General features: G+C 45.6%; 1 protein-coding gene across 2 annotated transcripts in view; it reads left to right on the top strand.

The window, feature by feature from the left end:
• The first annotated feature begins 1,997 nt into the window (after nucleotides 1–1,997).
• The window catches only part of RBCX2 (Chaperonin-like RbcX protein), a 56,160-nt gene continuing 31,050 nt past the window's right edge, over nucleotides 1,998–27,107 (top strand). The window contains exons 1-4 of one of the 2 annotated variants that reach the window (XM_086823764.1): nucleotides 1,998–2,394; nucleotides 2,518–2,609; nucleotides 2,706–2,763; nucleotides 2,837–2,902. In XM_086823764.1, coding sequence (XP_086679890.1) covers nucleotides 2,038–2,394; nucleotides 2,518–2,609; nucleotides 2,706–2,763; nucleotides 2,837–2,902 — 573 coding nt within the window. In that variant the 5' untranslated portion in view covers nucleotides 1,998–2,037. The remainder of the gene's footprint in view (nucleotides 2,395–2,517; nucleotides 2,610–2,705; nucleotides 2,764–2,836; nucleotides 2,903–27,107) is intronic. The other variant, XM_086823763.1, reaches the window with a different exon arrangement.

Raw genomic sequence — 27,107 nt, 5'->3', positions numbered from 1 at the left:
TCATTGAGCTTGAAGCTCTAGGTCATATTTGCAAGTCGGTAACAAGGAGAAGGAAGAACTAGCTTGCCATCGCATGTGGTGAAAAAAATGAAGAAGATAATGTGTATTTTTAAAAATTAACCTTAGGGTTTTTTATTCTTTCACACCCTTCCTTTTCACATCTTCCACCCCTTTTTCCACACTATTGGCCATTTCACATTTTAGCTCTTGTCATCCTTATTCTTGTCCACCCTCACTTCCTTGAGCTACACTTTAACTCTTAAGAGTGGTTCACATGCTGCGGTCATACCTAGTGCATATTAACGTGTTCACATACCTAATGTTTTATGGAGGTTGGCATTGTCACCAAACTCATTTATGGATTTGTTCACACTTTTACCTTTGACAAACACCCACTCACGCATGTATGTTGATGTGAGAGTTATGAGGGCATTGATTCCCGTCATTAGGGATTTTGATAGTGTGTTGAGATACTTGATCGAGACGATGCATCGTGGAGATGTCTCAGGATGTGGATGATGATGTTTTTCACTCTTTTTTCTTAGCATTACGTGAGTCATGGCACGACATGATGATTGGATCCTTGGAGAACATGTGTGGTACAGGCTTACACATATATCACTATCGCAGTGGTGTTCGCATGGGCCTCTGATAGTTTCTATAACTCGTCCACAACATCTACCAGCCATCACCTTATTGATTCCCATTCACCTAGAGAGATCCATTCGTCATATTATGACGTGGATGATATGACGATGATGTATCGCACACATGATGATGCACATACACACGATGATATTGACATGATGATATTGATACACAAGCACATGGTGATGGTATTGACACATATGCACACGATGATGTGTGTGAGTTAGATCATGTGGACATGATCTCAAGGGCATACATGGCACTGAGCATCGTGGGTAATAATACACCCATTATGCCTACCTATCTTCCTAGGGATCGTTTGGATGCATTAGATGATCATGAGGGGATCTCGAGCATTTGATTGATGATGCATTGGATGCCCATGAGTATACAATTAGTGATGCATCCATTGGTGATACTTCACATATGGGTTCATGGGATACTTATGAGCATGTGTTGGACCACGAGGAGCATAGGCTTGGGGACTTTCTTGTGTTATATGTGTTAGGTTGGGATTTGGCTTTGCCTCTGTTTGTTTGTGCATGACCACCCTTCAATTTTGAGGACGAAATCATTGTAGGAGGGGATGGTTTGTAATGAAGTAATTTTAGGATGCACATGCACATGGGGTATGGGCCTAGGCACTTGGGGTCTAGGGCACATTTACACATGTAGGGAATTGGGTATATGGGCCTTGGGACTATAAAAGGCACTACCCCTAGTCTCCCTTTTGAGGTATTATATATTGTTACCTTTCTTGGTGCTTATGGCCTAAGCTTTCATAGATGATTCTCGGCAATCTTCCCACGTTATGGTTGATTCATGGTAGACTTTCCATGTTTAGATGGCTACTCTCTATGATGCGTAGACATGTGTGTACTATCGTATCTCTCACCAGATCCCTTACTTTACAGGTGGGGCTTTCCTAATAGTTCTGAAGGGGTTGAGCTTAGGGGTCTGGCTACCATGTGGACATCCTATTTCCCCTCTCCCCCGCGGCCCCAAGGTTAAATCACACATGTGAAGCACACATAAAACTATATGCACTCTCAAGATAGGTGAAATCTATAATATGGCTCCTTTTTATTCTACCAACAATTAGTTAATGGGACAAGGTGATTAATTTTTAAGGGTATACCTTAGTCTAGTTTTCCTTCTTTCAAAGGCATGAGTAAGATTTGAACCTTTACCCCTTCAATTGATAAACATGAGCTCTATCACTATAAGCTTGTGTGTTGGGTTTATATAGCTATGGTTCAGAATTACTTTTTTGAGAGAGAAATAAAATAACCGAAAATCACATGGCCCAGATATCCGACTGCTAGGACTTGAGGTCCGTGTATATTCATGCGAAAAAGGGGTGGAAAAACGGGAGTATTATTATTCGTGATGCGCTGCACGACCACGAGTGAGTCTTCCGCTATGGTCTTGGCGGCAGCCAGCTCCACCTCCTCCGCTTCTTCCCACGGGCACCATCACCACCAGCCACCCTCTTTGCCTTCTCGGCATGTTGTATGCGCCTCCTCGTGGCGTATATGCCCCCCCGCTATTCCCTTTCGTCGCCGCCGCCGCTGCTCTCCTTCTGTCCTGGAGCCTTACTGGGACGATTGGCGTTCGAGCGCTCGTGTGTTGTCTCGCATCGTGGAATCGCGCAGCCGCAAGGAGCAACAGCCTCATTGCGGGCGTGTGCCCGTGAGATGCGAATTCGGGGGTCAGTACGAGGAGAATTTCGCAGATGTCGATAAGGTGAGAGTCTGTCCCAATCCTTGAAACACTTGGCCTCTTTGTTGGTCAAGTGCTTCTCCTTCTCCTTTGGTTTTTTTGTGTGTCTAATGCAGAGCCTTGGATTTGCTCGTGGGGACATGGCAGCATCTGCTCGATTATTTCACATACAAAGCTGTGAGAACAGTTCTTGTGCAGCTTTACGAGATGAACCCGACACAATATTCTTGGTTCTACAAGTAAAACCTAATTTCTGAGAAGAAAATGTCTTACCATTTGCATCAGCACCATTATTTTAACCCTTCTGGCATTTTGATTGGAAACGTTGCGTGCAGTTTTGTTGTGGATAACAAGCCTCAAGATAGTAAGGTTTTCCTCAGCGTTCTTGTGAAGGTATGCTCTGCACATAATGTGAAGCGCCTTTCAAACCTACATTCCAAACTTTATGCCCTCTTGTTGGACACAGGAAAGGCAAGAGTTGTGCGAAAGGGTGATGGTCACTCGTCTACACTTGTATAATAAGTGGATAAAGGTGCTTTCACATTCCCTTCTAAATGACCTAACCCATCTTTATTTGAGTAGACAAAGTTACAGGAAGAAAGAATGTAAATATAAAGGCACACACAAGTACCATTGGGCTACTTCAACGCTCACAAGCAAAGGAAGTTTAAAAGGTAGAAGTTTGAAATAGGCTTTTGAAACATAAAAAGTGTTCACGGTAATCAGTAATGTTGTTCTAGAACTAACAAAGCCGTAGTTTGAGCAACTATGCCTCTCAAATTGTTGAAATTTTTAGCAAGCTTGATTGCTTGTCCTTAGGACCTTAGGAGGGCTTCAGACCAAAGAAGTAAAGGTGGCATGTTCCTAGAGCTGGGTGTCTTGTGTTGTCCCATATGAGTGGAAATGAAGAATAGACCATGATCCCACTCTCATAAACTGGCCGCGCTTTCTCTGTCATGGCCCTGTGAAAATGGAACAGCACAAGTGTGGGCATGGTGGTTGCTGAGTCAAAATATCAAATGATTCACATGTGGGGTGCCCGGACAGAGATAATGATGTGTGGACATCCCTAGGTGTGAAGGGGGGAACTAGAACATTAATATTTTAATGTTATATGTGTGGTTGCCCCTAGGCCTTAGTGGCCCCTAGGGAACTTTAATAATTATTAAAGTTGGGGTCCTAGGACAAGTATGGGGAGGGGGCAACTCCACTTTTGGAGTGCATGCCTCTCTCTCTTCACTCTCACTCTAGCTTTTGGAGAATCGTGCAAGTCTAGGCGTGGAGGAGAGGAGAAGCAACGTGGGGATTGCTGAATACTGTTCTTGTTGCTGTTTTTCTGTGCAAACCAGTCGTACAGCTGTACGGACAGGTTGTTGCAGGTACACCTTCTGGTACAGGTTGCGCACAGGTACAGAGTCGTTGCTGCGGGTACATCTGCTGGTACAAGCTGCGCACAGGTACAGAACTGCTGTTGCAAGTTCTGTTGTACGGACAGCTGACGGACAGAACAGAAGCTGGCGGCGCTGGACAGTACAGGTGTTGGCGGCGCTGGACAGATCTGGTACAGGCGGCGCTGAATTGGCTGAGCAGGTACAGTCGGGTACAGGGACTGGCTGCAGGCGGCGCATGCAAGTACAGTGACATGTGGCAAGTACGGACTGGTACAGTGCAGTTTTTCAGGTCTGTACAATCAGGTATAGTACTGAGGTGGATGCAGAGAGGAAGGTACAGACAGGTACACCCACACGTGTGAATTAAAGTTGTTGAAACAAGTGCAAGTACAGACTGGTACAACTATTTTCTTCGGTGCAGATCCACGAGCTGATTTTGGTAAGCTCTGAATTTGTTCATCTATCTCTCTTTCTATTGCCTTATGTCTGTGCAGATTTGAGCTATCTGGCCCCTTGTGAGAGGAGGGGTATGGCAGATTGAAAAGGGTGGAGACAGAGATTGAACAGTGAATGTATGTTTGTGCTGAGATGTTGAATCATGTGCATGAGATATGCCAGATGTATGCTCATGGCTGCCCTGCTAAATGGTCTTGGCTGATCAGATGGAGGCACAGAGTGTTGCTTTGAGACACAGATCTGTGTGTGTGAATCCTCTGTGCTAAGAGGTATTGTGGGTTGTCAGATTGGACATACAGGTGTATTCTCTTGGCTGATTTTGTTGTACTCAGCCTTACATATTTTTGAAATTGAATAAAGAAATACCGCAAGGGGCGCCAAGCTTTGGGGCCAACAGGTGTCGCTTTATTTTTAGATTTGGGGCACTCTAGCTCCAATCCTTTTTGTTTTCATATCTAGACTACAAGTGGACGGGTGACTGCTAGTCCACCGCACTTTGGTTTCTACCAGAGGCCGGTTTCAAGGTTCCGTCCCCGGGACCAATCATCAACTTTCTGAAGGAGGTGAGCTCGTGGTTGCCTCGAGGAAAGTCATCGCTGAAAAATTCAGCAAGCATGTCTGATACAGAGGATGAGTACTTCTATCATGAAGAGGAAGAGCAAGAGACCTCTCCTGAGAGAGATGTATCTGAGGATAATCTTACAGGAGAACAGGCTGCAGATGATGAGCATTATGAGGATGTAACATAGCCAGAAGATGTACTTGGTAAAGAGGATGATGAGGCTCGGTTTAAAGATCGTTTGGCTGGTGTTATGGATGTATTTATGCAGCTCACTCAGAGTGAGAGGTTTGTTGAATTTATGAGATCCCGTACAGAGCCCGAAAAGAAGAAGAAGAAGGTGCGATCTAAGAACCTTCCTCAAGGTCATAGTGGTGCCATCCCACACGATCCATCTTTTGGCCAGTTTCCGAACATGCAGCATGCTTATGGTGCAAACTCTTAGAGTTCCTTCTTTGGACAGCCATCCATTCCTCAGCAGAATATGCATCCAGGTTATTTTGGTGGTGGCTCTGTGTTTCAATCCATGACTGGGGGTTACCCTCAGGGAGGCCTGGGTATGCCAGGGCCTTTTGGAGCAAATTTTCTTTGGAATGCAGGGGAATATGTATGGTGGTATGCAGTCCGGTATGCAAGGAAATATGTTTGGGGGCATGCAACCTGGAATGCAAGCAAATATGTATGGTGGCATGCAGCCAGGTATGCATAATGGAATGTTTGGAAACATGGCTGGAATGTATGGCATGCCAGGTGTGGGAATGGGTAATGTTGACCCAATGATGGGCATGAATGTTGGGGGCAGCAATCTTGCGAAGCCACTTCCATATGATAATCTAACGCCTATGGGTAAGGCGAAGGATTATAAGGAAGGGGGAGCTGCAGTGAAGTTTGATACATTCAGTGGAGCCAAAGATAAATTGAAAGCACTTACCTTTTTATAGCAGTTTGATGCTGCTTTTTCTGGTGGGAATTACACAGAGTCCTCTAAGGTGAGGAAAGCTGCCACTTTTCTCTAGGGCAATGCTTTGCAGTGGTGGTCTACTCTTCTTTTGCAGGGCATAGCACCCACTACTTGGGTACAATTAAAACAGGTCTTCTCTTCTGTATGGCTCACATCTACATTTGAGGTGGATGTTATGACCGCATGGCACAAGTTGGATGCTTCAAAATGTGAAAATTTGGAAGATTATAACAAGAAGTTTTGGGAAGCTTTACTCCCAGTGACTTCTTACCGGGCAGTGCCTTTGTCTGAGCAGGTAGAGAAGTATTGTTGTGGGCTGCCCAAAGAGGTGCGTGATTATTGTATCAAGACTCGAGTAACGAACATGTCACAGATGTAGAGAATGCTATGATAGCTAATGCGTTACTCACTGGAGGATCATCTGGGTTTAAAGGAAGTAAGAACTCGAGCAAGAAAGCTGAAAAATCTGGGCATGCTTCTCGTGATGCTAAAGGGTCTTCAGAGACGAGATACAAGAAGTTGCCAATGCCCAAGAGAACTTCTGAGGAAAGACAGGCTTTGAGAGATGCTCGGAAATGTTTTTACTGTACTGAAGAGGGGCATATGTCATTTAATTGTCCCAAGAGAAAGTCCCAAAAGGACTCTGACAATAAAGGAGAGCCCAAGTCAAAGAAGCCAAAACCTTCTGCAAGGTTAGTTCCTGATCTTGTGGGGGGACAGCCAAGTGGTGAGGAGACAGAGTTGTGCAGGGCATGGGGCAAAGTGAGAGATCAGAATGCCTTGATATTCTTTGACACAGGTGCTAGAGCCAACTTCATTTCACCAGATTTGGCTGGCCGATTGGGGATCCGTGCAGAGGAGATGGGGCCGTTACATGAGGCTAACATGGCTTGTCCAGGGTATGCAGAACCTGTTACTCTTATCATTGGAAAGCTTCGGCTTCATTTGCAGGGTTATGTGGACAGCGAAGAGTTTTTCATCATGCCTCTGGATGGCTGTGATGTTTTGTTGGGTATGCCATGGTGCCACAGAGTACATGCGGTGGTGGATACTTACAATAGGAAAATCACTCTGACTCATAGAGGGAAAGAACATGTATTGGATGTGAAACTTAAAGGGGAATCTGTTCCTATTGTATCTGCTTCGGCAATTTCATTAGTAATGAAAAAGCATCTTTCCGCGTACTTGATTTATGTAAAGGATGCACAAGATGATGAGTCTAAGTCTAATTTGTCTATGTTAGATAAGGACAGGACTGATTTCTTATGTGGGTTTCAAGATTGTTTTTCCGAGTCATTGCCAGGAGAACTTCCTCCTGAGAGGCCAGAAGATCATGCCATTGATCTGATTCCTGGTAGTACTCCACCGAATAGACCGCCGTACCGTGTTAGTGCAGCCCAACAGGAAGAGATTATCAGTCAGGTGCAGGAGCTTTTGAATAAAGGGTTGATACAGCTTAGTTCATTACCCTTTTGCTCACCTGTACTTTTAGTGCAAAAGAAGGATGGTTCTTGGCGCATGTGTATTGATTACAGAGCGCCGAACAAGAATACCATCAAGAATCGATTCCCCATACCGAGGATCGATGACATTTTGGACCGCTTATAGGGCTCCACAGTCTTTAGTCGCATTGACTTGAAAAGCGGGTATCATCAGATACGTATTAGACCCGAGGATGTGCATAAGACAACATTTCGAACCACGTTTGGGTTGTATGAGTTTTTGGTTATGCCCTTTGGTTTGACAAATGCACCTGCCACATTTAACAGAACGATGGATAGGATTTTCAGGCCTCATAGAGCGTTTGTGGGCACATTCTTTGATGATATGATTGTGCATTCACAAACTGAGGAAGAGCATAGAAGGCATTTGGCCATTGTGTTTGCAGAACTCAGGAACCATAGGCTGGTTGTTAATGGCAAGAAGAGTGAGTTCTTTTTGCAAGAGATACATTTCTTGGGACATATTGTGTCTGAGCATGGAGTCCGTATGGATCCAGCAAAGGTGGAAGCAATTCTTAATTGGCCAGCTTTGAGGACCGTGCATGATGTATGCAGTTTTCTAGGATTGTGTTCCTATTACAGGCGGTACATACGGTACTTTGCTAAAATTGCTTCGCCTCTTCATGCCTTGACAAAGAAGGCAACTCCGTTTAGATGGGCTGATCGGGAAATTACAGCATTCAAAAAGCTCAAAGAAAAGCTTACTTCGGATCCAGTATTGGTGTTACCGGACCTCCGAAAGGCTTTTGTTGTCCAGTGTGATGCATGCCGAAGTAGCATTGGTGTAGTTCTCATGCAAGAGGGACATGTCATAGCCTATGAGAGTAGAATATTGCAAGATGCCGAGAAGCATTTACAGGTTTATGAGAAAGAGATGTTGGCTATAATTCACGCTCTTTCTACATGGAAACACTACTTGCTTGGGGCTGATTTCACTGTGCAGACAGATCATCAGACCTTGCGTTATTTCCTCACGCAAACTAAGCTTTCAGAGAAGCATATGCGTTGGGCAAACTTTTTGTCTATGTTTCACTTTCAGATTGTGCATGTGGAAGGCAAAAAGAATGTAGTGGCAGATGCTTTGTCACGCAAGCCACAGGTCTCTGCAGTTTCACTTGCTTATCATCATGAGCTTGATGAAATGAAAGAGCAGTATGCCCAAGATGAGGACTTTGAAAAGTTGTATGATCAGATGTCTGAGGGTGAGCGGCATGAGCATTACACTCTCAGAGATGGATTTTTATTGATGCATGGCAGACTGTGTGTTACCAGGCCATTGCGACTCAAGGTTATGATTGAAAGTCATGCTCCACCGTATGTAGGTCATAGAGGTATTGACGCCACGGTAAAAGCAGTGGAGACTTTCTTTTATTGGCCAACCTTGAGAAGAGATGTTGATGCCTTTGTTAGGCAATGCATCGTATGTCAGAAGGTAAAGTTTGACCGTCAAAAGACACCACGGTTACTACAGCCTTTACCTATTCTAGATAGACCTTGGGAGAGCATTGCCATGGATTTTATATTTGATCCTCCACGGACACAAACGGGCAATGATGGCATTTGGACTATCATATGCAGGTTCAGTAAGCAGGCTCATTTCATTCCCGTGCGTAAGACGATCAAAGTGGATCATATGGTGAAGTTGTTCATGGCAAACATCTTCAAGTATCATGGCTTGTCTATGTCTATCATTAGTGACCATGATCCACGGATGACGAGTTTGTTCTGGAGAGGGTTGTTTGACAACATGGGTACAACTCTCAAGTTTTCATGGTCATTTCATCCACAAACAGATGGTCAGTCGGAAGAGGCTAACTCTACAGTGTTGGATCTTCTCAAGTGTTATGTGTCAGAGCACAAGCAACAATGGGAAAAGTATCTTCCTTTGGTGGAGTTTGCATATAACAACACTGTTCATACCTCGATAGGCAAGGCGCCTTTTGAGATTGTGGAAGGAGGGAAGAAGGTACCACCCATTTTGCATACAAAGGATGGATGAAGATGATGTAGTGGTTGTTTTGCTAAAAGCAGTCAAGAAGGTGTACCCCACCTTAGTCTCACCACCCTGAAGAACATACCTAATCCCACCCTTGAAGGAGTCATTCAATCTTGTCTTGAGATGAAGAAAAGAGGCCAAAGGGAGGAGTTGAATCTTCAAATGCAACAACTTCATCGAATATTGAACAAGCTTTGTCACATCAAGTGATCAAAGTAAGATGTGTCCATTGCAAAAAGGTGGGTCATTTGGCAAATAATTGTTAGATCAAATATCCCAACAAAATGAATGTAACAAGTGTAAACAAACGGGACATATCACTTCCAAATGTCCTAACAAAGAGTCAGAAGCTAACTTTGTATCAGCCTCTAACTCCACTAAGAAATTGTTTTAAATCTCAATGTAACCACACCTATATTCCTAACCTTGTACGCCTAATGTTATAAAGGCATCCTATGTCCAATACCACCTATTCCAATTTTTTCATAGTTAGTATTGAGAGACTAAGGTTATGTAAAAGGGGAGGAGAAAGGTGTGTGTGTGAATGGACTTATGGTCCACTAGCTCACCTATTTAAAGGTGGAGCTAGAAGGCATTTTATGAGCATGAAGCTTAGTTGTATTTTGAGCAACTTAATAAGCAAGATCTATTCTTGTATTTTGTGACTCTCTCTCCTCCACATATTTGATCTATTTCATGAGCACCACAAAATTCTAACAGGAGAGACGTTGATGCCTTAGGATCCCGCATGCCGCTATAGAGATATTAGTGTAAGGGAACTCATTGGGTGTGGCAGCCTGTCCGGATTGGGTGGACATTGTCACCATCTTGAATGTAGTGATTGAGGATTTGACTTGGGAGAATTTGAGCCTCTAGGGGCTCTAGCTAGATAGCGTCCTCCCCTATTTCCTCATCCTCTCCTTCAGGTTCATGGGGGTCACCTAGGGAATGGGTGGTTGTTATGGCAACATTGGAGGTGAAAGGGGTAACTCTAGAATTCTTAGTACTCTTTGAGGCATGTTCTAAAACATGAGCCTTTCCAGTGGTGCATGTAAATCAAGGTGATTTCCTTTGCTGTTGTGCTGACCTTTGAAGGCACTATGCCAAATGATGCTTCAGATGGGGTAAATTCCTTAAAGTAGTTCCCATGAAGTTATCTATGGCACTCTTACATGACTCAAATTTATCAGATGAGGCTCAACTTTTAGAGTGCATGCCTCTCTCTTCACTCTCACTCTAGCTTTTGGAGAATCGTGCAAGTCTAGGCGTGGAGGAGAGGAGAAGCAACGTGGGGATTGCTGAATACTGTTCTTGCTGCTGTTTTTCTGTGCAAACCAGCTGTACAGCTGTACGGACAGGCTGTACACCTGGTGGTACAGGCTGCACACAGGTACAGAGTCGTTGCTGCGGGTACATCTGCTGGTACAGGCTGCGCACAGGTACAGAATTGCTGCTGCAAGTTCTGTTGCAGGTACAGTTGTACGGACAACTGTACGGACAGAACAGAAGCTGGCGGCGCTGGACAGTACAGGTGCTGGCGGCGCTGGACAGATCTAGTACCGACGCTGAACTGGCTGAGCAGGTACAGTCGGGTACAGGGACTGGCTGCTGCAGGCAGCGCATGCAAGTACAGTGACGTGGCAAGTACGGACTGGTACAGTGCAGTTTTTTAGGTCTGTACAGTCAGGTACAGTACTGAGGTGGATGCAGAGAGGAAGGTACAGACAGGTACACCCACACGTGTGAATCAAAGGTGTTGAAACAAGTATGCAAGTACAGACTGGCACAACTACTTCCTTCGGTGCAGATCCACGAGCTGGGCCAACAGGTGTCGCTTTATTTTCAGATTTGGGGCACTCTAGCTCCAATCCTTTTTGTTTTCATATCTAGACTACAAGTGGACGGGTGACTGCAAGTCCACCGCACTTTGGTTTCTACCAGAGGCCGGTTTCATTCTCTCTGCGGCGGTCGAAGAACCTTGGATTTTGCCCCAAGTTGCCATAAGGGTATGGATAATATCACTCCAAATCCTGCAAAGGCACTGTGTGTCCAAGACAATAGTGCCCTCTATGGCCTCAGTGTATCTAGCCTTCCAGATGTGCCAGGTTGTAATACTAGCAATAATCTCCCATGCACTGTCCAATCTCTGTGCCGGCGGGGCGCATCCTGAATTTGGCAAATCCTAAAGGCAACCCCGCTGATCAACTCCTTGCCTGATCAAAATGGCGTGACTCTTGTCGTCCCCCTCATACCTAAGCTGGGGCCCGACTGAGTCAACCAAATGATAGCACCAAAAGATATGTAGGCATCCTTACTCATCCTACCAAATACGTGTGTTCACGGTCCAAATCCTCTGTGCTTCCCTGCGTTCCCATAGGCAGTGATAAACTGTCTCTAAAGCTCCTGACATCTTGGGCAAGTTGGGCTAACACCAACAACCGATCTCCACTGGTTGGTGGCTACCATGTGAAATCCAAAAGAATGAGGAGATTTGTGCCTTCCTGCAAGAGTGCCACAGCCTCCGCAGAAACTCCTCTGAATGTTAAGAGGTAATACCATAGGACTCCCAATGAGGTATAAGGGTAGGTACTCTGAATCTGTCCCAAGATGAGCTGCCTGTCATTCCTCACAGTGTAGCTATAGAAAGGCAAACTTTTCATCGGATTGGTGGCATCCATCCATTCCCACTCACCGGGATCCCAAGGCAAATGTTTGATAGGGCATCCCCCAAACAGCCAAAGGCGAGAAGCATCTGTGATCATCCCGCGGGGGGGGGGGGGGGGGTGGGGGGGTGGGGGTGCAATATAAAAGTGCTTCCCTGCCCTGATAACAACTCTCACGGGCTGAACCACTGGCCCCTCAACCATATCCTGCACCACACATTTCTCCAACTGCCACCCATCGTGAACAAAAAAGAAAAATGTTACCTCACCCTCACCCTTCTCTGGCGATAGGAGACCCATAGTCTGCAGAGGAACCCTGGTCCCTGAAAAAACCCCAAACCACAGGTGAGGAGATCCATCCAGAAAAGCCCCTGTAACCCAATGGTTGGGTATGGCTGCATCGATTTGCATAATCCTTCGACTAGCTCCCCTCAAGTGCTGAGTAAGGCCAACCCTCTAATCCTCCGTGAGGCTCTTAAACCTCTTCCACTCCAGGATGGAAGGAAAAAACATCTCCCAAGCAGCTCAATGGATATGTGTGGCAACGCCAAGAGATCTATTTGCTCATCCATGATCAAATCATTCCACAAAATGGGCTGTCTGTAAGCCTCCTCAATTGACCGAGCACCAGCACTATGGATGCCAGATCAAGCTTCCCGCTGCTCCAATGCTGAAGTTTGCTCTTAATGCTCATGAGTACAGGTGCAAATTGCTGTGCTGGGGAAATGTCAATGCCAACCTGACAGCCAAGGTACCTCCTCTCTCAATCCAGGTAAACCCCACATCTAAGCCCCAATCTATCTGTGGGGAGTCACTGACCCAAAATCTGATAGACTTGTGCCAATTAATGTTGGCACCTGCAGCCAAACAAAACATATCCAGGGCTGTCCGAAAAGCACAAAGACAAGCATGTGAAGCCTCCAGAAACATCGCGGTGTCATCTGCTAACTCTGAATCCACAAGGTCATCCTCTCTGCATAAAGGCAATCTGAGACCTGTGACACCTGGGGTGGCCCAAAGAAATCTGCTCATGGTCTTTGCCACAACGAGGGAGCAAGGGGACAACCCTGCCGCACCGAGCGAGAAATCTGAAAGCGCTCACCCCGTCCCCCACAGGCCAAAACTGTGCTATGGGGCCTCCATATAAAGGCAAGAGACCCCTCTGATCCAATCTTGGGAGAATCCCATATGTGCCACAGAGTGTTTCCTACTACGGGTGGGAAGCCCCCTTGGGCCGTGCACATTCCATGAGGCAATCCTCATGGACAAGATGGAGTTTTGACCTGTGACTGAAGAAAACGCTGGGCCGGGGTCGGAGCCCTCCTCTCATAATGCTGAAGGAGGGGGTAATCTTTGGGACAAAGTCCACTGTCATTCCCATGTCCGGGACTCCGCATATTGTCTGCATAAGTGCCAGATACATGATTGCCATGCAAGGCACCGTGACCTGATACATCTTGTTGTGCATTCTGTTGTTTATCTGCATAATCTTTCAAGCCCTGTACATCCTGCAAACTGCCCTGCCCAAGCAGGGAGGACTCAACAAAGTCATCCTGGCCTAAGGCACCATCCTTCTGCACAGCATAAGTGTGAGATACATGATTGCCATGCAAGGCACTGTGACCTGATACATCTTGTTGTGCATTTTGTTGTTTATCTGCATAATCTTTCAAGCCCTGTACATCCTGCAAACTGCCCTGCCCAAGCAGGGAGGACTCAACAAAGTCATCCTGGCGTGAGGCACCATCCTATGATCCAACGGTCTCACCACTATGATCCAAAGCATCACTATCCTGCTGTGCATGACCTGAGGGAGGGGTCCTAGTGTCCCCATGCGGAGGATGGTTATGTGACTCGACCCGCCGCACCTGACGGACCACTGGACAGGCTGCGGCCATAGGCTGTGTCGAGACTCGAGGGGGAGGCGTGTTTGCGCTGCCTCTTATGGCCCCTTGCTCTAGGGAAATCCGGGGCAAAGTGTCCCTGCTGGTGACAAACTTGGCACTGGTCAGGTTTACCAGCAACCTCCATACGTTGCTTTAGGAGACCTTTAGGTCCCGGAAGCAACACAAAATCATCAAGAGGCTCATCACAATCAGCGAGCACCATAACCCTGGGGACAGCATCCGCCGAGGTAGTGACCACTTGGGCTGATGAAGTCGGTAAGGTAGGGTAGGGCGGCACCTGAAGGACCTGTCCAAATGAGGACCTGATGGCTCCAGCATAGGGCCAATATGCATGAGGAAGACTCGGGAATCTGAGATTGATGGGGACATTGTTCCAGTCTTCTGCCACGGGATCGAAGTAGCTGGAATAAGGTTGGAAGAACATCTTCCTCGGGCCTAGAGAGAACGGGCTGCCCTCCAGTACCAAAGAGGCTGAATCCTCATCATCAAAGTTGACTTGGAAGAAGCCTCTCCCAAGTAGTCTGACATCCTTGAAGTGCAGAGTAAGGTCAGAGGGCAATGCCACGAGGACCCAGTCACCCACGGGCCTGGAGATGGGAGGGATGAGACCCAAACAGTTTGGCAATGAGGGTCATCTTTGTGTCTTTTTTAATTTCGGCAAAAAGGGTCGCAAGCTCAGCTTTTAAGAAAGTAATGGTTGCCTAGCCCGCGCAGGGGCGGGAGGGTCGATCAGAAAAAAGGCCGACTTGAACCGTCGTGCTTGAGCTCTTCTTGCATTCCTTGCTTGTCGCAATCTGGAATATTGCAGCCCACGTGTTGTCTATTCTAGGCCAAGGGTTGTGCTTTCTCTCTCTATGCATGCCACCACGCTGTTGTTGTCTGTTGGATTGTATCATCTTCAAATGGTCTACATCACCATTTTCATGCTTGTATTGGCCATTTATGAGGCCCTGCATTGGTATATCTTAGTAGATGTTATTCAGCATTTCTCTACCATTTTTAAGGTAATTTTCAGCATTTATATAGCATTTTATGCTATTGTGCTGTTGTCGGTCTGCTACATATGGGGGAGTATATAAGGGTTGACACCCCTTTCCCCCAATTCATTTCATTTTTTCAGCATTCACTTGAGGTCATTAGCAGTTGCTACTGCTTCCTACCATTGTACAACACCTACGGGCTTCCCTCGTGCTCAGTTTTCAGCAATAAAGTTTTGGCTCTGGCTACAAACTTCAGATGGCCCGTGTTCCAGATGGATGTCAAATCTGCTTTTTTTGAATCTCCAGATGGTCTACATCACCATTTTCATGCTTGTATTGGCCGTTTATGAGGCCTAAGGGCATTGGCATATCTTAGCAGGCCTAAGGGCATTGGCATATCTTAACAGATGTTAATCAACATTTTTCTACCATTTAAAAGATATTTTTCAGCATTTATATAGCATTTTATGCTATTGTGCTGCTGTCGGCCTGCTACAACTGGCCGACCAGCATATGGGGGAGTATATAAGGGTTGACACCCCTTTCCCCCTGTTCATCTCATTTTTTCAGCATTCACTTGAGGTCATTAGCAGCTGCTACTGCTTCTTACCATTGTACAGCACCTACGGGCTTCCCTCGTGCTCAGTTTTCAGCAATAAACATCAGTTTCCAGCATTTACAGGTCTTTATCTGGGCCTACATCTGTGTTTTCTATTTGACAGGTCGTTTTAGGGGTAGGCTGTTGGTTTTAGGGTTTCGCTGCTGGCAGAGGGTTTCCTGCTGCCTCTCTCTCTCTCTCTCTCTCTCTCTCTCTCTCTCTCTCTCTCTCTCTTCACGTTGCTCCCATCGCTCTCTCTCCACACTGCTCCTCTCTCATTGCCTGTGTATTTCAAGTCTTTCTTGTGTATTTCATGCCTTCGAACCTACCCGACATGTTGCCTTGGACGTTACATCGGCTATTTCTTCTTCCGTGATTTTTGGAAGCGATTGACAGCTTCCAGCCATCTGTCCGTCTCTGTAATTTTTTGGTGTTGCTAACTGTTCAGGTGCCTCTATTGCCACTAACACATCCTTCCCAGGCAGCTTATCAACAACCTGAAGTTGTATTTCAGTGCATGGTCTGCAGATTTTGTCCTCCCTTGTTCTTCATTTAGAGAGTAGGGTATTTAGGTTTGAACTCCTTGGATTTTCTTTCGAAAGTTCCCTCGTCCTTCTCAAAATCTGTCCTTTCTTTCATACATTTCGAACTTGGCAAAGCCTTGTCCTTGCTCAGACTTTCCTTTCTTCAAAGTGGTGTCATAAAGGCTTTGGGCACACTTTATGGCACTCTCTACTGGCACCCCAGTCCCCATCTCTTCCAATGGGAGTGCTTCAAATGACATTGTTTGAAGATATGGTGGTGGAAAGATGGGACTAACCACAGGTGTAGATCTGAGTAACTTGGTGCTTGTTGCTGAAATGCAGGGACTTTCTACGATGATTGAAACATGCTATGGTCACTCTATGCATTACTTTTAGAGGTTATGCTGCTCATGATGAGATTGAAGAAGGGATATCTATATGATCTTCAAGAAGAAGAATGCAATGGCTTGATTTGCCACATATGATGTATGCCCTGCATTTTGGAATCATGAGGAAGTGCAATTGGACTAGCAAGCTGGTGTGTGTTACTTCCGTGACACTGGAACATACCAAAATCTTGGTAGAGCACGACTTGAGTCCACCTCTTCTCCAAATGCGGAGTGTATGTGGTTACTGATAGAGTTTCATTTGAGTCCACTGGTGTGTTACTCCAGTGACACTGGAACATCAATGATGCCCTTTCCATAAAAGTCTCCTGACCTGCCCACAGAAATCAATGCCACAAGCTTATTGTGAGATGGAGGCAACTCACCCTAAATTTCCAATCCTAGGTCTGAGACATAGGGTGATTATGTCCTGCAGATTGAATAACTATCCGCTATAGCCAAAACATTACAAACACTTTGTATGGACTTGCATACATTCTGTCATATCAAAGTAGAAAATCCTATGCATTAATCTGATAATGCTCCAAACATGTGATATCTTTACAAGATACTCAACCGCATATATATTTACAAAACTGTCCAAATATATGTGTATGCATCCATAAATGTACTTTTTTCAATGATATGAAGTTGTCCGTGGCACAATCATCAAACATAAATAATGCGGGTTGATCTTTGAGCTGTCCCCATGCCTTGCATACCATCCTATCCAAAGCATCATGGGCTGTCCCCCCTTGTACATCGGGCACCATATGCACATTAACCTTGGTTTCCTTTGCATCGTCTTTGCCTGCTTTCTTTGGGCATTGCCGGACCATGTGATCTTTACTACCACAAGAAAAGCACTTACCGTCACGTATATATTGCACCCTTTGTTCCGGAGTAAGTCCATAGTTAGGCCTTTTGTTGGGACGCTTCTTCTCTGAGGTACTTTCAGCTTTTGGAGCTCCCTTAACTTCATTGGAGTCCCTTTTAGGTGGCTGTCCACCCTTATGCAGATTTGGGACAGCCTTGTCCTTCCCCTTTTGAGCATGTCCATCTCTATAGTTTTGCTTCAGCTTTTCCTCTAATTGCTCGGTGGCCAAAGCATCTGAAATGAGCTGTTGTAGAGTGTGGTTTGGGTACAACTCCAAGCCCGATTGGTAAACCGGTTGGAGTCCCGATTCAAACTTTCTCTTGCGTTCCTCATCATTTACTTGCATAATAGGGGAAACTTCCAAGAGTGTTTTCCAAAACTTGGATACATAAGCATGAACTGACTCACCTTCATTCTGCTTAACCCAATCCCACTTCTTGCGTATGTTCTTCTTGGCATTAGGGGGTAAGAATTGGACATAGAATCTAGTTTTGAATTCAGCCCAAGTGTCCACGGGAGTGCCTGAGAGCTTTTCTGCAAGCCACCAATGAGCGGCCGTGCCCTTCAAGAACATGCTGGCATGCCTCACCTTGGACTTTTCTGAAAAATCCTCATCACTAAAAGCAATGTCAAATTGGGAAACAAATGACATAACCTTGGAAGCATCAAACTCACCATGATATGTCTCGAACTTGACGGATTTGTCCCCGGCTTTGAATTCCTTTTGCTTATGAACATGATACTCATAATCCCCATGCGTCCTCTTGATTCCACGTTCATGTGGATCAGCCCTGGCATCCATAGATGCTCCTGCATACTTAGGTGGCATACGTGGACGTGAACCATGTGCTGTACCTGCATGCATGTGTGTAACCCCACCACTTTCTCTTGCAGCATAAGCATAATCCGGAGAGGATGTGGAGATGGGAGCATGAAGAAATGGGTCTTCACGGGAGAGTTCAACAGGTAAAGTAGTAGTACGGGGATGTCGGTGCTCTCTAAGCCCATGAGAAACCTGCAAAGATGAAGAGTGAGGCTTGTAACGATCATCTCTAGAAGTAATGTTACCTTGATAGGCATGGCTATGCCTCCCATGTAAGGTAGAATCACGTCGGGATGTAATGGAAGGCTCCTCTTTGTGGACAGCAGATTTCAGCTTTGGAGAGGCTATCCCAGGCATGTCCACCAATGGAGATCTCTTTATAACAAGCTCCCCATCCTGGCCCTGCAATACATCACCCTTTTCCACTAAGAATGAAAGAGGTAGCTCACGAGGTTTCAGCCCTGATCCACGAGCCAAAGCTTCAAAGTCTTGAAAGACGGTTGCCTCCTTTTTCTTTGCATCTAGCACTTGTTGAATGTGTGGGTCCTCACGTAGGCTGGCCAATTCCATCTCCCTGGCATGGAGAAGCTCTCGCATACGCTGAATTTCAGCATTCATGGCACTTGGCTCTTGCTCTTGCTCCTGCATTTTCTCCTTGCCACGGGACGGCTGTCCCAACCATACATGATCACGGGCATAAGGCATCCGTCTGCTTGCTTGTGTTCCACTGGAGTGCCCCTTTGAATTTGGCACTTCCTTGCTACTTGCTTGGCTAGCCATAATAAGAGTAAAGTCACTAATGGAGAGTGGTCAGGAAGCCTTTGGATCGTCTCCCAATGTAGAAAAAGGAAGATCCGTGCTCTGATACCACTGAAACGAGACCCAAGCAGGGGTCACCCCTTCCTGGACTCACTTCTCCAATTAGCACTTTAATATACACTCTTGAAAAGACAATAGCACAAGACAAGATAACAAATAACAACTCTGAGCATAGATAGATGACACCACACTGAGGCCGGAACGGCCGGCCCCCCCCCCAAGGATTGTGGCCGGCCGTTCCGGCCTCAGTGTGGTGTCATCTATCTATGCTCAGAGTTGTTATTTGTTATCTTGTCTTGTGCTATTGTCTTTTCAAGAGTGTATATTAAAGTGCTAATTGGAGAAGTGAGTCCAGGGAGGGGTGACCCCTGCTTGGGTCTCGTTTCAGTGTAACTATTGTCGGAATCTTGGACACCATATTGAAGAATGCTAGAAATGCATTGAAGGTGAAAAGAAAAAGAAGCAAAACAGCATGATAGTCATAGATAGCACGTCAGGTGCTGCGAAGGATGAGTTAGCGAACATAGCTTAATCTGATTGGGCATTTGTGGTGACATGTGCTTATGATCCTTCAAAGCACACCAATTGGCCTATCTTCCCACAACAAAGACAAATATGATGACATGTCCTCCTATGGTGCCACCATGACATCAAACCTCCACCCAATGCAAACGGCAAGTGAGAATGGTCCTCATGAACAACCCGAGAAATTGAAGAGACTGCCACTCAAGCCAACGATTCTCCACTGAGTGCAAACGGCAACTGTTTAGACTCTCCCTCAAAGGCCTTGCTGAAACTTCCTTTGTTCATACCTGAGGCCTCATGCAATGAAGCATCCTAGGTGTGTGCTCAACCCGAGAAATGAAAAAAGCTAAAGCCTGCGCAAATGCATCTCCTTCACACTCATCCTTGGTGTTGAAGAAGCCTTCTAAAGAAGCCGCCTCCTTGGATTGCTCCTCCAAGGTCTTCGAACAATCCTTCGCAATGTGCTCAGTGGAGTCACAATAAAGCATTGTCCAGGAGCCACCTTGGGGCGATGCTCTTCAGGGGTGAGGCGCGTCATCGAGGCTCCCCCACTTGCCTTGTCCTTACCATCCTTGGCCTTGGACTAGCGACCCTTGTTTTTACCTTTCTGTTGCCCTTGTTATTGAGTCCCACACTTGGAACTCTCTTGCGTTCTCAAGGGTTGTAGCAAGACGAACCGCATCTAAAAGATCACGAGGTGGATGTGTACGAATGTCTACGTGCAAAGGTTGTTTCAAACCATCCACAAATCGCTCAACCTGCTCCGACCACGAGGCTATCCTTGTGAGCATGAGCTAAAGCTTCACTGCTGGACTTGGACCGAAGGTCATCCAGTACATCCTTGCCTACATCAAAAGGAGTGAAAAATTACCCTCTAGAAAGTTTTGGCCACTTTGTCCTCGAAATCGTCCATTGCTTGCTTTGAAGCATGGGCCCTTGTAGATTCCAGATTCGGAATACTGGGTGCTCAAGGTGCCGACTCCATCCTGTCGAGACGGGCAGATATAGCATTCATTTTAGCCGCTTGCGCATCCATGGATGCCTTCATGCTTGAGAAGCAAATCTGTGAGTTGTGAATCTATGACAAATACCTAGTGATCAAGGACCTGGTGAGGGATTTCAGCCCTACATGAAGAGGTAAGGGTTTGGTGGGGCAAGGGGGATAGGGTATATTGCCCCAAATAACCCAGGTGCAAGAGAACCCAAATATTCACTTTTCCCAAACTCGTGAGTTGTGAATCCATGACAAATACCTAGTGATCAAGGGATTTCAGCCCTGCACAATGAGGTAAGGTTTTGGTGGGGCAAGGGGCATAGGGAAGAATGATATGCCCCAAATAATCCAGGTGCAATGAAGAGAACCCAAATATTCCAAGTGCAATGAAGAGAACCCAAATATTCACTTTTCCCAACCCGGAATGCACACGGGTGTCAGGAAAGAAAAGAAATTTCCTAGGTTTTGATACCGACTGTAGAACACTTGCACCTATATGCTAGGGTTTTCAGAGATAGAAAGAAGAGTGCGGCGGAATCTGTTGGAAATATTGTTTATCCTCCTTATGGACTCCTTGCATGCTTGTATCTGGCCCTGCATTGCATATTTATCTACTATTTTTCGCACCATTTTTGGGAGCATTTTTAGTATTTTTCTAGCATTTTATGGACTTTTGTCTAGGTCGGCTTGTAAGACCTGGCCGACCAGCTCTATATAATAGGTGCCTGAGTCCACATCATTTTCATCTCCATTTTCAGCTTTGACTTGTACATACCAGTACTCACTGGTGTTGAGATATTGAGCTCATCTAGTGAGGCGGTGGACACTGATGACCCGCCTGGGGGATAGGCCCCACACTTACACCACTGGCATGGTTGGTGAGATCATGGGTGATATGCGGCCAGTGGGATGACAGGCTGTGTGACAGCCATTCTAGAGATTGGCATAGTTATAGCGCTAGCTCATTTAGTTGGGTTCACACTATAGAGAACCCTAGTATGTATTTGGTCGAGTACCTTTTCATATTGTGTGTACTCTTAACTTTGTAGATGGTGTATTGAGTTTTGTGTGAAGAAGAAGAAGATTTTCAGCCTCTCACCTTGTGTGTTCTCTTTTAGGGTTTTGTGAGTGTGTGTGTGCTTGCAAGAGCTCAAGCTCTCTTCTCTGAAGGCACTCAAGGATTAGGGTTAGGGTTTGCAGAAGGCAATTAGGCGTGGAAACCAAGAGAGAGAAGTGAACACGACTTCCAGTATGCTTCAATGATTAAAAAAGTGAAGTACAATAGCCACATGATAGTGACCCTAAAAGATAAGTGTTCACATGTCCGGCCATAAATGTGCCGGGTGGACCAAAACACTTATAAACTGCATATAAGTGAAACTGACCTAAACTGGGGGAAAAAACCTCCACTAACTGAAGTAAAAAGTGTCCCAGTAATCTACTGATGATCACTAGCACTCCTCTGGGTGCATACACAGCATAAAACCCAACAAACCCCCCTGGAGTGATATGTGATCACTGTACATCATCCACCAAAAGGAAACAAATTCAAAGCATTGCGGAATGCTTCAAATTTCGGACGTGGTAATGCCTTGGTGAAGATGTCTGTCACATTCTGATCTGTAGGACAGTAGATCAGACTGATATCTCCTGCCTGGAGTCTCTCCCGAACAAAATGATAGTGAATCTCAATGTGTTTCGTGCGAGCATGAAACACAGGATTCCTGGCCACAGCAATGGCACTCTGACTATCAGTATAGATAGGTGTAGGCTCCTCCACTGAAATATCCATATCAGTCATGAGACGACGCAGCCAAACACACTCAACAGTAGTAGTGTAGGCTGCTCTGTACTCTGCCTCACAAGACGAAGTGGCCACTGTGGTTTGTGTCTTGCTTAGCCAAGAAATGCATGAAGCGCCAAGGAAGAAACAATTTCCACTAGTGGAATGTCTGGTATCAAAGTCACCAGCCCAATCTGAATCACTGTAAGCATGTAACTGCATGTCACCCCCCTCAGGATAAAGCAAACCAAGAGACGAGGTACCCTGCAAATAACGGAATACACGCTTCACAGCTTGCCAATGTGACAACCGTGGGCTGTGCATGAATCTGCTCAACTGAGAGACTGCATACTGAATATCTGGCCTTGTATTACACAAGTAAACGAGGCACCCAACAGCCTGAGCATATGTAGTGGCATCAAAGGAAACACTGTCATCTTGTAGTGACAGTTTCATCCCAGGCTCCATAGGAGTACTAATAGGCTTGCAATCCTGAAATTTAAACTTCTCCAGAAGTTTAGCAACATAACGTGATTGCAACAACCCAATGCCTCTGTTATCCTGCACAAACTGTATGCCCAAATAGTAATGTACAAGGCCCAAGTCAGACATGTCAAATGTCTGTTGCAGTATCTCCTTAAAAGCTGCAATTTTGTCATCATTTGATCCCATGAGCAAGAGATCATCCACATAAAGACTGATGACCAGCAGATTTGTGTCTTCTTTCTTTACATACAGAGTGGCCTCTGATGGACTGTTCACAAATCCCTGAGTGAGTAGAAAAGCATCTATTTTTGCGTACCAAGCTCGTGGAGCTTGTTTCAAACCATACAAGGCCTTTTTCAGCCTGCAAACTTTCCCCTCATGACCATGTTCTGCAAATCCCATGGGCTGAAATACATAAACTTCCTCCTCGAGGTCCCCATGTAGGAATGCAGTCTTTATGTCCAACTGGTGAACAACCCAACCACGATGTGCAGCCAATGCAATGACACACCTAAGTGTCGACATACGGGATGTAGGAGCAAATGTCTCCTCATAATCAATGCCCTTCTTCTGTGCATAGCCCTTTGCAACTAGACGGGCTTTGTACCTGTCAATGGATCCATCTGCATGTCTTTTCAACTTATAGACCCATTTAGTACCAATGGCTTTCTTGCCTTTGGGCAGATCAACCAAATCCCATGTTTGATTCTTTTTAATAGAATCAATCTCATCCTGCATGGCTTTGTTCCAATGCACATTATCTCGTGCATCCACAAATGAATCAGGCTCATCATCATCCTGTAAACTGGCTGCCATAACCAGATTCAAATCCATGATGTGTGCATGCTCATTGGTCCTTGTCTCCCTACGAGTACGACAGCAAGAGGACCCTCTAAATGGCTGTCCTGTAATGTCCTCAAATACCATCTAGGTATATGTCTGACCTGTGGTGCCTGCTGTCCCATATTTGGTTCAGCTTCTGGCTGATTTGGCTGCTGAATTTCTGCACCACCTACTTCATTTGCTGGCTGTCCAGTACCCTCATGAGTTGGATCACCAACTGTGGAATGAAACTCCATGGGTAGTAGACCTTCAAACACATCATTTTCAGCCTGATTTGCCTCATAACCAGCCATGGATATTTCTGATTTTTCATCAAAAATCACATCCCGACTGATGAATATCTTCCTGGATAGTGGGTCATATAACCTGTAGCCCTTGCTCTCACGGCTATACCCAACAAAAATGCATTTTGTGGCTTTATCATCCAGCTTCCTCCTCAACTCTTTGGGTATGTGTGCATATGCAAGACACCCAAAGATACGAAAATGCGATACAGAAGGCTTGCGGCCATGCCAAGCCTCAAAAGGAGTAATAGAAACCAATGCCTTTGTGGGACATCGATTCAAAATATGACAAGCACACATTACTGCTTCCACCCAAAAGATATGTGGTAGTCTTTTTGCCTTTAGCATACATCTGGCCATCTCCATGAGTGACCGATTTTTCCTTTTTGCAACCCCATTCTGCTGTGGAGTGTAAGGAGTAGTATACTGATGTTTTATACCTCTACTCCCAAGAAAGGAATTCAGCATATGTGACATATATTCCCCCCCTCGGTCAGAACGGAGAGTCTTCACCTTGCATCCTGACTCTGTCTCAGCAAGTGCTACAAAGGCCAAAAATGCATCATATACCTGTGATTTATGTGTCAAAGGATAGACCCAGCATATACGAGAGAAGTCGTCAATAAATGTTGCAAAATAAAAGCAACCACCTAATGACTTCGTCTGCATGGGACCACAAAGATCACTGTGTATAAGTTGCAACTTTGCAGTTGCTCTTAGAGCTTGATCACGTGGGAAGGAAAACCTGTGCATTTTTCCCAAAATACATCCTTCACAAATGTGATTTGGAGGCTTCTCCATGAGAGGTAGATCTGTAAACATATTATGTCGCTGCATAAGCATAAGACTACCAAAATTTACATGCCCCATTCGAGCATGCCATAATTCCGCATCAACCATAGTTGGAGTAAGAGTGAATGCATGATAAGCAGACTGATCCACTGGCTGAAATGCATCCAACTCATAAAGTCCATGAAATAATGTACCAGTAAGCATCAAGGTCAAGGCATTTGCTTTGTCTCTGACCATGCATTTATCATCATCAAAGTAGACCTGCATTCCACAATGTGCTAAAGAAGAAATGGACAACAAATTCTTCTTTATCCCTGGTACATATAAGGCATCTGTCAGGCGGAGAATGGAGCCATCAATGGCTGTAAGCTGAATCTCCCCAATGCCACAAACTGGATATGAAGCATTGTTGGCACACTGAACAGTTTTGCCAACAGGGGCAGGGCCAACATGACTAAACAAATCCCTGCGAGATGTGATATGCTTTGAGGCACCACTATTAAAATACCAAGTACATGCATGCTCTGTCAAACTGAGTGCCTGTGAAGACCAAGAGGCATCATAGCTGCATGTAAAAAAACAGTAATCCCTGTCCTCAACAAAAGAAGCAGTCTCTGGAGGAGCTTTAGGAGCATCATTAACAGACATCCCAGCTTCCTTTGCCTTCTCTTTGGCAATCCTCTTCCTACATTCGGTGATGTAGTGACCTGGCTTCTTACAGTAATGACATTTGCCCTTCTTCTTGGGCTGTCCATCACCTTTCTTGGTATCCTGTGAAGAACCACCATCACCTGAGTTTTGATTTGCACTCTTTGGCTGAGTTTTTCCTTTCCCCTTTTGACCTGTAGTAAATGCTTGTTCAGCATTTGTGTTCATATTCATATTCTTCCTCATTTGCTCCTCTTGTAGTAAGAGAGCAACAAGTTCCTGATACTTGAGGGGTTCAACAGCATTCCTCATGCTGAGGTTCAAAGAGGTATGGAAAGCCAAGTAAGATCTTGGCAAAGAGTGCAAGATGGTGGACACAAGCTGTGTCTCAGGAATAATCTCATCCACATTGATGAGTTGCTCTCTCAAAGCCTGCAGCTTGTTTAAGTGGCTAGACATATCATCTCCTTCATTCATCTTCTGATTTTCCAGTTCTCTTTTCAAAAATGAGATCCTAGCCTCATTACGAGTAGCATACATCTGCTCCAAAGTCACCCATGCATTCTGTGAAGAGCCAGCTGAACGAATATGAGGTATAATGGACCTCTGAACTGACAATGCAATGAGTGACAAAGCTTGTGCATCCCTGGCATCCCATGTCTTTTGAGCATTTGTTCTCTGAACAGGCAATGGCTGTCCTGGAGCCTGTATCTGTTGTCCTCGTCCACGAGCACCCCCTTGGGGAGGAGTCTCTGGAGCCAATGGACCTGGACGTGGTTCATCACCACTAACAAAATCCCAAAGACCTTTTGCCACAAGCACATTTTTCAGCATAAAACTCCACAAGGAGTAGTTCGTGCCATCCAATTTGTCTTCCTTAGACAAATATGTGAATACATCACTTTGCTGTTGATTTGCCATTATGCTTTACGCACAATGTTGTACCTGTTTACCAAAAAACCCAATAACAGAAACCCTGATAATAACTGTACTCCACTGAATACAGTTCACCCAAATCTGCCTGCACTCTCAATCCTCTGAATGTGCAGCTCAATGCACCAATGACTGAGTAGAGCAGCAAATGGCGTACACAATGCCAAAATGCCCCAAAAATGCCCAAATTTGCTGCACCCAAACTGTGCAAAAAACCTGTATATTTCTTTGATAGAAAATCTGCCTGTTGTGCCTGTATATTTTCACAGAGAAAATAAAAATGCCCAATATTCAAAATATGTAATGCTTACCACTTCTGTGCTGAGCAGTAGGCTTAACTGCAGTCGAATGTTGACGTGGCAGAATCTGGTCGGCTGTACTGTGCAGATACCTTGACTGTACTATTGCAGTCGTGTGCTGTACTGTGCACTGTACGGAGTAGGGCGACCAGTTACACGTCAGCTGCAGGTTCAGATGTGCTTATCAGGTACAGGCGCTGACTGTACGGAAGCAAGTCGCCTGTTGCAACAGGCGCACAGGTGATGGTAGCTGCGCTTGATTGTACGGGCAGGTACAGTAACTGAAGGCGATGCAGGTACAGTACCCGACTGAAGGCGACCAGGTACTGAGGTTGTAGGCGGCGCTTGACTGTACATATGGGCAGCTAATGCGCACGTGTAGCTGATGGCGGCGCACAATGGTGTGTACGGGCAGCAGGCGCACAGCTGTAGCTGAAGGCGGCGCACAATGGGTGTACGGGCAGCAGATGTTGAAGCCGGCGCAGACAAGGTATACTGAAGTCGGTGCAGACAAGGTGTACGTATGCTGTACGGGCAGTAGCAATGCAGAGCTTCAATGCTCTGATACCAAATGAAGGCACTCAAGGATTAGGGTTAGGGTTTGCAGAAGGCAATCAGGCGTGGAAACCAAGAGAGAAGTGAACACGACTTCCAGTATGCTTCAATGATTAAAAAAGTGAAGTACAATAGCCACATGATAGTGACCCT

Source organism: Cibotium barometz, chromosome 30 (assembly GCF_041138505.1).
Source record: "Cibotium barometz isolate CiBa-2024 chromosome 30, ASM4113850v1, whole genome shotgun sequence".
NCBI classification, from domain to species: Eukaryota; Viridiplantae; Streptophyta; class Polypodiopsida; order Cyatheales; family Cibotiaceae; genus Cibotium; species Cibotium barometz.
The sequence above is the reverse complement of the archived record's forward strand: the minus strand, read 5'-3'. Positions and strand labels throughout refer to the sequence as shown.